The following is an 11,590-nucleotide window of genomic DNA, read 5'->3' on the forward strand; positions in this document are numbered from 1 at the left end:
AAATTAAGAACAATTTTATTTACATCCGTGCTAATTTTTGGGGGGCGTTTATTAGGGATGGGAGAAAAAAAATCGATTCACCAAACTATCGCGATTCTTTTTAAAACGATTTTGAGATCGATTTGTTTACCTCAGAATCGATATGTTTAATTATTTTACTTTTCCAGAGAGGCGGTGGAAAGACATTACCGCTTTTATTCCAACAGAGGGCGAAACCTATTTTGTTGTTGTCTGTATTAGATGACGTCGTATCTGTTTTAAGCTGGCGCGAGAAAGCAAAACCATGGCAGAGGCAGGGGAGCAAACCTCTTTAAAAATTGTTTCTGCACCTTCACGTTTTAAATCACAAGTGTGGAAACACTTTGGATTTTACACAATGCCAGGAAGAGCTGCGCTGGACATGACTAAAATGGTATGCAAACTCTGCCATACAGTGATAGCATAATGTGGCAATACGACCAACTTAAGTGCCCACCTTGCTCGACACCATCCCAAACTGAATTTCGGGCAGTAAATTACCATGCATTTCGGAGAAGGCAAAACGCATCACAGAGTCGATTGCTCTTTTTATCTGCAAAGACATTCGACCTTGTAGCTACAGAATCGCAATATGTATTGAATCGGCACAAAAGTATCGGGATAGTATTGAATCGCCAGATTAGTGAATCGTCCCAGCCCTAGTGGTTAGCATGCTGGAACTTTTCTTCAGACTGCTGGAAAAGCATTCCCTGCGTGTTACTTTTGATAGCGGTGACTGGAAAAATGCCGTCTGCGAACGTGTAAATGGTCCGGTGTAATCACACAGCTATAGATATAGCCGGCTCCAAAGGTCTTATTTCAACAGTTATCCAAAAGCACTGCTTGGCTTCAGCAGTTTAAGAAATCCTGCACGTCCATCCTGCCTCCAGTCAATAAGAACACACTTTATATACATTTTAACTTCTAGGTGAAGAATGGGTAGACTTGTTTGATAAATATTTCAGCATTGGAGTCTGAAATAAAAGCAGACTTTTGAATTAGAGCACACTGAGACTTGCCTGTAGAGTTTATACTGAACAGAGCTGCACAACACTGGCCTTGCAGAAGTGGAAATGTGGATGCATGCAATAAAGTCAAACATCGACTATTCTATAAACAGCATTCTGAAAACATCTCCAGATCATTTGTATGTTGGTGTAGGAAAATCAGAACAATCTTAGAATTGATGTGATAAAAAAAAAGAAAAAAAAAAAGAGAGAGATCAATTGTGATTTATCGGGGTCAGGCGTAGAATATAACAGAGCGTGATTATAGGAAGACAGTCAATGACCACTTTTCATCTAGAACGGCACGTCCTGGAGTGTTTTATGCCTCTCCTATTACACTGACAAACTGTGGAAGGCCAAATGACTTAATTCCAGTTATCACTTACATTATAGCAGCTATAAACATCCATTCCCTCACTAGCCTTCCCTTTTTCCTCTCTTGAACGTAATAAGATCAAGAAACTGCAAGATCCTTTGACACCATCCAGCCATCCAGCTTGCAAAAGCCCTCACATTGGAGACTTCCAAAAATAACAAATAAACATCACCATATAATCAATAACCCACTTGATTTATCTGTTTAAGTAGATCATCTGCCATATAAGCCACTGTGTAAGTATACAGTTTGCCTCACAGCTTCACTAATGTCATGCTGGTATAGAAAATGAAATCAACACCCTTTTAACCAATAAGGTTTGAGAATTTGTGTTGTATTATGAAACAAAAGAATATATGTACTGTATATCCAATATGCTACTTAATGTCCACATCTTGTACCATGGATTCCTTTCACAAGAATATTGATAAAACTTCAGATGCTGCATACGCATACTCACTATTCCCCCTTTTTTTTTTTTTTATTTCATCTCGAGTTTTAGTATAAATTCAGCTTTATTTCTTCTTCTTCTTCTTTCGGCTGCTACCATTAGGGGTCGCCACAGAGGATCAGTAGCAATTTACACAACCAAAATGTATAAACTACACAGTTTCACACACGAACTAGTTTCATTGTCTGGCGATGCCGATAAAAAAAGGAAAGAAACAAGAGCTAAAATCGGGCTTCTGAAACACCAAAAATGTTTTTATCACTCTCGACGTAGTAATTTCGAAAAATACTTAGTTGAACCATCGTCGCTTGGCGGACTGCCTGTATTGTAAATTAAAATGTATTCTTCAATTTTTTGCATTTTTTTGAGATACAGATTGCCCTCTGATCCTGAGAGGTGTCAACTATCCCATCCTTCCTATACAAACACACCGCAAATAACATCACAGGCTACAAAGGCTTCCTCTGTATACTCTGCGCGCACTCATACGCCCCTTTACAATGTGAATAACAACATCGACAACAACCTAAGACTTTGCACGTGCATCTCTTTCGTGTTAACGCCACACCGTACACACTTTATATAGGTATTGGAATTTTGTACATATGTAATGTATGCCTCTTTCCTTCCCCCCAATATATTTTTTATAATTTAGGTAAAAAAAACTGCTGGAGGTTTCACAGAGTAAAAATGTCACTGTGACGTACATTTTCTGCACACATGACAATAAACTCTCAGATCTTGACTCCAATGCATTACCACATACACAGGGAGGCACTGAGAAAGTTGAGCGGCTCTTTTTAAATACATCCACAGTTCTTTACTGCTAAAGAGTGTTAGTTTGAAAAACTCTGATCCATCAAACATGGTACTTCAGTCCTGAGTGCTTTCACAGAGTGTCTCTAAAACCATGAAACCTGACATGGGGGGGGTATTGGGAATGTAAACATTATTATTACACTTTTAGTGGCAGCCAGCGATATCAGGCTATTTGTAATTATACACATTAAAGAGGTAAAATTACTGTGTTAGAACAAAACATAGCCGGGAGAGGACATACACGGGCGCTGCCAAAGATTAAACCTTTGAAGAGACCATCATCTAGTGGATATTTGATGAACTGCAACAAGGATGTGCACTGCGGATGCGGACGTCTATGTTCTAAGCTTTATGTTCTAAGGGATTCAAGCCCCAGTATCGCCAAGCTGCCACTCTTGGGGCCCTTGAGCAAGGCCCTTAAACCTCTTTGTACCTGGGGCACTGTATCATGGATAACCCTGCACTCTGACCCCAGCTTCCTGACATTGCGGGGACATGTGAAGAAGTAATTTCACTGTGCTTTCATGTACATGTGACAAGCATTTCAAGTGGTTGAAATGTGCATGACAATCAACTACAATATAAATGTTTGGGCGATAATCCAAAACTCTGTCCCTATCTGGTCCACACGAGGGTCGTAGTGAACACACTTGGATTCCGCCTAAATATGTTTGCATATACATAGATTACCAGCTTCACTTGTTTGCAAATACGCTGGAGTAAATGTATAAAACAGACAGAAATAAAAGTCCTAACAATATTTTTTTTGCAATAATTCTTAAAGACAAGCTGTGTGTGTGAGCAGTGTGTGTTGTACCTGAAGCCCCAGGAGTCGATGGCGCTGGCAAACACCACATTGCCCTGGTCAGGGCTGAAATATAGATGCGAGTCGTCCGTTTCCTCCAGGCCTGCGCTCCAGTCATAAACCTGCTCTCCTAAATCGACCTTGGGATGCTCTTCATGGGCCTGGGCCTCCTTCTCTGCCCGTTCCTCCAGGACTTTAGAAGTGAACAAACTGCCTGTTACGGCGTTCACCTGCGCGACACACACTTCAGTCACATGATGCTGTGTTTAATACAACAGAAAATGCATCTGTCTATTAAAAGAAATGAAAAAAGGATTCAATGGCGATTGCAGTTCGAGGATAACGAGGATTTACAAACCGTGCACCGTTGCAAAGGCAGCATAACATTTTATTTTACAAACCAATTCCAGATTGTTTTTAAATAAAAAGAGGTTGTACCGCATTCCCTCAAACTATATGCAAATTAGCTACTTATTGACCAAGTCAAAAAGTTCAGTAGGCTCAAATGTAGATGCAAAAAATTTTTTTATTTATATAAAGCAGCAATCAATAACGTACAGTGCCGTCAAAAGTTTCAAAGCACCTACATTTTTATGGTTTCTGGGAGGCACATGGATGTTCCTTTTGTTTATATCAAATCAAATCTAATTTTATTTGTCACATACACATACATAGAGTACGACATGCAGTGAAATGCTTTTTTACGATGGTCCGGCATGAGGGAATAAAATGAGGAGAGAATGTGGATTTGCGAGCCCCACCTGTCCTCCAGGGTTTCCACACTTTTCACCAAGTCAAATTTAAGATTTTTTTAAGACCAATAAGAATGAAATTCTAGTAAACTACAGCACTCAGCTACCCACATTGGAGGACATTTACAACGAACACTGTCTGCGAAGGGCATGGGGCATTATCAAAGATATCCCTCACCCCAACTGAGGCACCTACAGCGGGCAGACGCTACAGGCAGACGCCTCAAGCTTAAGATAAGAGCTTAGGCATACGCTTTGGCATACGTTTCATCTTGTTGGTTCCGATGAGCCACTGTCTATATGGAATTGCATGGTGTTGAAATATGGAATGGTAGCCATGTTGGCTTTCCGTTCACCTTTCGGTCTCCACCCTGCTCCAAATCAACCCCAAACCATTAAGCTTCCACATCTAGCTGTGACAGTGAGGGTGAGGTAGTCTGCTAAAATCTCTCCTTTTTCTCGGTCTTACACAAGTTCTCCTGTTAGAGCTAAACATTTGGATTTATCTCTCCACAAAACCTTCTTCCAGTCATTTACTGTTGAATTCTTGTGTGTTTTTGCATTTTACTGAGTTGGTTGAAACAAAAGGAACATGCAGGTGTCTCAACAACCATAAAAGACTTTTGACAGGCACTGAACAGGACACTTACACTTTAAACATGAACCAATGTCTGAATGATATATGGCATGCTACGGTTCTGATCCGCAACAATCTAGGTGTGTCTGTGTCAAGGGTTTCACATTTGGGATCGTATTACTGTATCACAGTATCACAGACAGACATATAAGCACCACACAGTACACCATATTGCACAGCCCTACTTGTTCGAGAATTTTCTGGAGGTGCGTGTAGGACTCTTGGGGACTAAGCTTGAGCTCCACGATTAGCCGGTCGATCTTGTTGATAACGAGCACTGGGCGAATGTTCTCCAGCCACGCCTGGCGCAACACCGCTTGCGTCTATGGCATGTAAATACAAGAAAAAAAAACAGTGAGCAGAGAGAATAAAAAGAAAGGAGTAATCAGTAGGAACTGTAAGGCTCAGTAAAAAGTGAGGGATAACTATTATCCTTGAGAAAACGGACAAAGCAGACAGAAGTCTGAATCTGCATTGACGATAAGAAAACAATGGGAGCTGATTGCCTCGCTGACGTGATCAAAATGTAAGTTATAATACAATACTTTATGATCATTAGGATAAGTTTTACAAATTGCTCGACGTTTATTCAGCATTTCATGGAAGGAGTCTCTAGTGTCAGTGGTCAGAGCTAAAATTGGCGTCAAGACAACAAACAAAAACGCAACAGTCAATAGTCAATTGACTGACAACAAGTCAATAGTCGTTTTAAGTGTCTATAAAACGAGTGATGGATAGTATTCTTTAATTACTGTAAAGGGATGTGGTACAAGAAGAATAAAACAATCATGTAAGTGCCATTTATAGGAAAGTACAACAGCATGGTTTTGTTTTATTTAATAAATCATTCAGGTACCGAAGAAAATGCTCTGTGAAATACTGAAACTTAATGTCTATAACAGTGGTTCTCAAACATTTTTCTGCCATTCCCCAGTTTAGAGGGGGGTGGATTTTCATGCCCCACCTGTCCTGTTTAACTGTTGCTTTTGCTTTGAGTAAATGAACTTTATTAAAATCATAAATGAAGATTGATGAAAGACACACAAGAAGTCTATAAATCCCGCCGTTCATTGTGCCCCACCTGTCATGTTTTTATTCCCCACTAGAGGGGCGCACCCCATACTTTGAGAATCTGTAACAATTATCCTTGGATTGCTAATTACATCTTGCCAATGTGTAAACATGGAGGCACTTGGAGTATTGAAAAAATGGAGTGTTGGTAAAGTGGGGGGGGGGGGGTGGAATCCACCAAAATACCTGAGGACAAACTCCTTCTACTGCATCCACAATGACGATGGCGCCATCACACAGCCGTACAGCCGTAGAAACCTCGGATGAGAAGTCCACGTGACCGGGAGAGTCGATCAGATTTATGAGGTATTCTCTCTCTCCTGGGACGACACCGTGGGGAATGCGGTGATAAATAGACAACAGTTTTACAGAGTCATGCGCGTGTGTGACTGTGAACAGGAAACCTACACAAACATACCTGTCATATAGTGTAATGAAATGGCACTGGACTTCATAGTGATCCCTCGAATCTGTTCGTCCTCCCGGCTGTCCAGGTAGCGGAGCTACGATTACAAAAGGTATTATGTCTCAAAACGCAAGACCAACGAAGAAGCTCAACGAAGAGATCAACGAAGAAGCTGAAGGATATATATACGTACCTTCCCTGCCAAGCGTGTGGAAATGATGCCATTGCTTGCGACCAAACAATCAGCCAGTGTTGTTTTCCCTGCAAACAGTTTATTTGATGAAGCGAGGGTTATTAGTAACCAGTTTCAGCCAATAAGCATGTATTAATCACTTTTTATTGAAAGGGGGGTGGCAACTCAGTGGTTAAGGCTCTGGGTTACTGATTGGTAGGTTGGGGGTTCAAGCCCCAGTAACACCACCCAGTAATTGCCACTATTGGGGCCCATAAGCACGGCCCTCTAATCGTCAGTGCTTCAGGGGGGCTGTATCATGGCTGACCCTGCACTCTGATCCCTGCTCCTAACTGGACTCACACTCACCACAAACCTCACTACCTCAACCTGCCTTTTTTTGCACAACATTCCCAGTTTTTCTATTGCTTACATTTCAGTTGCATTCAAATGCACAGCTTGCAAGTTGCACTTTAGTAGAAAATAATACTTTTTTTTTTTTTTTTTTTAAGCCACGCTTTTATTTTTTCATTCTATTTTCATTCTTTCTGGATTTTTCATTTATTTTGTGGTACGGAAAACAGTAATGTAATATGCATTTTGCTGCATATCATATTGTGTATGGATTTATAAGCGATAAGTAAAAATTATAATTTCAAAACAAACGAATGAAATACTTAGAACTAGTTGTGAACTGGGATGTGGGCGTAACCAGACCTTCACGTGTTCGACACGAATGTTTTTGATTTATTGTATATTATTTTATATAACATTTCAGATTAATTTGTTGTACATATATTTACATATTTAGCGGAACTTTGTTGTTTGCACAACAACAAAATATTTGCGCGCACACACACACACACACACACACACGCACTGTATTTGCACTTCTGGTAGATGTAAAAGTTTCGTTGCTGTGAACCTACATTGTGCAATGACAGACAGACAGACAGACAGACAGACAGACAGACAGACAGACAGACAGACAGACAGACAGACACATCCATCCATCCATCCATCCATCCAAAAGACAGCAAAACAAAACAAAAAAACGTAACTAATTAATGTCATTTAGTTTATAACTAATATAATACTGTCAATCCTGTGCAAGTTCTTCTGTGCAAGTTCTTTAAACTAGTTCATTTGTTGTGAGGTCATTTGAACTACTGGAAACCAATGGTTTACTCCGATGTAAGCCAAACACTATACACCTCTATCGGCGACAAAACGAGATTACTTTTGCCGCAAACTCGAGTGTAACTTACCGTGATCCACATGAGCCAAAATACAGATATTCCTAATGTTAGAGGTCTTCTTCTGTAGCGCAATGATTTTTTCCAAAATTGTGTAGCCCATTTTGTTGATATTCTAGAAAACAAAAAAAGTGAAGAAGAAAAAATTTATGTACAGAATGTGATCAAGTAGATTTGTCCCACTCTTTTTAGAGCTACAAGAGTAATAACAAATGAATAATCTTTTTCTATTTAAAGTCTGCTTAAAAGGGCTGAATAAGAGGAAGCAGAGCTGGTGTTAAATTGTGTCGGGTTTCTCACTGCTTTTTTCAGTTGGAATGGGTGCAGATACACTGAACAGGCATAACATTAATACACCTGCCTAATATTGTGTTGGTCCCTCTTTTGCATCCAAAACAGTTCTGACCAATCAAGTATTAACAGCATTAACTTCTTCAGAAGTTTGCACTACAGGAGCTCGTCTGTTGGATCGGACCACACGGACCAGCCTTCGCTCTCCACGTGCATCAGTGAGCCTCAGCCATCCATGACCCTGTCGCCGGTTCACCACTGTTCCTTCCTTGGAGCACTTCTGATAGATACTGACCACTGCAGACCAGGAACATCCCACCAGAGCTGCAGTTTTGGAGATGTTCTGACCCAGTCGTCTCGCCATCAAAATCTGTCAAACTCGCTCAAAATCCATTTTTCCTGCTTCTAACACATCAACTTTGAGGACAAAATGTTCACTTCCTGCATAATAAATCTCACCCACTAACAGGTGCGATGATGAAGAGATAATCAGTGTTATTTACTTTACCACTCAATGTTATAATGTCATGTTATTCCTGATCAAAATACATCCCCATAAACTCCAACCATGTTCTCGGCACACAAGGGGAAGGTTGGAAAGGTCAATAGCAGGCACATCTTCACAAGCGGTAGCTCGAGGACGGGAGTTCAAACCCCAGCACAATCCAGCTGTCCCTGTTGGGCCCTTGAGCAAGGCCCTTAACCCTGTGCACTCCAGGGGCTCTGTAGCACTCGTAGCTGCGCTCTGACCACAGCATTCTAACATGCCGGGATAGGCGAAGAAAGAATTTGGATGTACGGGTACAAACAATTAAAAGCCCCCTAAAATAAACCATCCTGGATGATGTTAACGTTCTATGATAGAGCGCCATGTTTGAAAAGGGGGCGGGGCATGCGCGCTCTACAGACCATTTGATTGGACAATAAGTGCAGAACAGTGAAATTGAATGAAGCTAAGCGATAAAGATTGGAATAAATCCAACCAAAATGTAATTTTGTCCATTTTATATACATATAGAGGATTTTAGAGTTCATAATGAAACTGAAGACACTAAATAATAAGTACAAGGGGAAATGTCATTCAAAAGACAGCCCCGTTAAGTCAATAAACCTCATTTTATTTACAAAATCCTTTTTTTTTTAATAGTGCATTAGACAGATTATATTCATACATATTTATAAAACTGTAAGAAAAAAAAAAACAGCAAGAAAAATCACTCGAGAATCATTTATTTTTCTACGAATGTGCCAGAAAAAGCCCTACACGTGTTACTATAACAACCAACAAAACCAAGACCGGAAGACAGCACGAGATCCACACATCCACGTGATAAACATTCACGTGTTCATCCCATATCCAGTGGACATGTGCAACTTTTCATATTGGCAACCTGAAAACTTAGCCTTGTATCTAACTAGCTAGCTGTGATCTCGGCTTTTCTGGAGTATCTAGCTTTTCCAGTTCATTAACTTTCAGACGCACAGCAAGGGACAGTGCAACACAAACACACACACACACACACACACACACATAGTTGTGTATATATACATATATACACACAACTCTAGTGAAAGCTGTGGAGATCAGAAGGTTCAATAAAGCAGCCAAATACACAGGACAGTATCTACTCACGCTGTTTGCTCTTTTCCCGGAAGTCGAGTAGTGAGATGGTGACGTCAGCGAGATGTCAAAACAGACCTGCCAATAAGATTGCCGAGTAATAAATGACTCTCGATTTGATTTCGTTTTATGAACATGCATGGTGTATATTAATGTTAATTATAATAATAAAAATATATAAAAAATACAAAGTTTTTAAACAAAAAATAAAAAAGTAAGGACTTTTAGCATTGGGATTAATCTTCGGAAAATATTAAGCAGAAGGCGTATTGTTATCCGTGTATTTTGTCCAACCTGAAGGATTCTGGGATGTGTAGTTTTAAGCATACATTATTTTTAAACCATTCGGACAACATATATCGTATATATGACGTAATCGCATATTAATATATGTTCTAAATGTACCTTAAATTAATTATTTTCAAGTTTTGAATACTCTAATCAACATGGACATGGACGTATAAGAATGCTTTATGCAAATGTTTATTATTAGTGAAAACATACTCAACATAGGTCATCAAGACAAAATATTCTTGTAAATTAAAATAATTAAAAGTAAAATAATTAAAAGTAATTATTTAAAAGTAATTATGTAAATTATCAGGACACCTAAACTATGTTTACACACGGACAGTTTTAAATGCCGGATGTGTGCATCATGGCGGATTTTTGTGCTTGATTCAAGACTTGAAAGTTAATTTTTTATTATGTCCGAGTAAAGTAAGGACGTTGTGAATAAATGTGTGTTGCGTTAAAATGTAATTTATTTATGTATATTTTTTATAAAAATGGTCAAAGTAAAATAAAAGTGGCCCTTTATTGTGGCCAGCCTAAAGCACACCTGTGCAAAAATCATGCATAATCAGCATCTTGATCTTCCACATTTGTGAGGTGGATGGATTCTCTCAGCAAAGGAGAAGTGCTCACTAACACATTTGTGGACAATATTTGAGAGAAATAGGCCTTTTGTGTACGTAGAAAAAGTCTTAGATCTTTGAGTTCAGCTCATGAAAAAGGGGCAAAAACAAAAGTGTTGCGTTTATAATTTTGTTCGGTATTTTTTTTGCATGTTTGTCACACTTTAATGTTTCAGATCATCAAACCAATTAAAATATTAGTAAAAGATAACACAAGTGAACACAACATGCAAAATGAAGGTTTTTATTATTGAGGGAAAACAAAATCCAAAACTACATGGCTCTGTGTGAAAGTGTTTGCCCCCTAAACCTAATAACTGGTTGGGCCACACTTAGCAGCAGCAACTGCAATCAAGTGTTTGTGATAACTTGCAATGAGTCTGTTACAGCGCTGTGGAGGAATTTTGGTCACTCATCTCTACAGAATTGTTGTAATTCAGCCACATTGGAGGGTTTTTGAGCAGGAATCGCCTTTTTAAGGTCATGCCACAGCATCTCAATAGGATTCAGGTCAGGACTTTGACTCGGCCGCTCCAAAGTCTTAATTTAGTTTTTCTTTGGCCATTCAGAGGTGGACTTGCTGGTGTGTTTTGGATCATTGTCCTGCTGCAGAACCCAAGTTCGCTTCAGCTTGAGGTCACAAACAGATGGCCGGACATTCTCCTTCAGGATTTTTTGGTAAAACAGCAGAATTCATGGTTCCATTTATCACAGAAAGTCTTCCAGGTCCTGAAGCAGCAAAACAGCCTCAGATCATCATACTACCACCACCATATTTTACTGTTGGTATGATGTTCTTTTTCTGAAATGCGGTGTTATTTTTAAGCCAGACGTAATGGGACACATGATTTCCAAAAAGTTAAACTTTTGTCTCATCAGTCCACAAAGTATTTTCCCAAAAGTCTTGGGGATCATCAAGATGTTTTCTGGCAAAACTGAGACGAGCCTTTGTTATTTTTGCTCAGCAGCGGTTTTAATCTTGGAACTCTGC

The 11,590-nt window shown here is 39.5% G+C and overlaps 1 protein-coding gene across 1 annotated transcript in view; it reads right to left on the reverse strand.

The window, feature by feature from the left end:
* Positions 1–9,759, reverse strand: part of efl1 (elongation factor like GTPase 1) — a 158,108-nt gene extending 148,349 nt beyond the window's left edge. The window contains exons 1-7 of the mRNA XM_083559045.1: positions 9,695–9,759; positions 7,783–7,885; positions 6,536–6,603; positions 6,355–6,439; positions 6,123–6,256; positions 5,051–5,188; positions 3,489–3,706 (exon numbers count right to left, since the gene is read on the reverse strand). Coding sequence (XP_083415171.1) covers positions 3,489–3,706; positions 5,051–5,188; positions 6,123–6,256; positions 6,355–6,439; positions 6,536–6,603; positions 7,783–7,873 — 734 coding nt within the window. The 5' untranslated portion in view covers positions 7,874–7,885; positions 9,695–9,759. The remainder of the gene's footprint in view (positions 1–3,488; positions 3,707–5,050; positions 5,189–6,122; positions 6,257–6,354; positions 6,440–6,535; positions 6,604–7,782; positions 7,886–9,694) is intronic.
* Positions 9,760–11,590: the final 1,831 nt, after the last annotated feature.

Source organism: Silurus aristotelis (genome assembly GCF_946808225.1).
Source record: "Silurus aristotelis genome assembly, chromosome: 13".
Lineage (NCBI taxonomy): Eukaryota > Metazoa > Chordata > Actinopteri > Siluriformes > Siluridae > Silurus > Silurus aristotelis.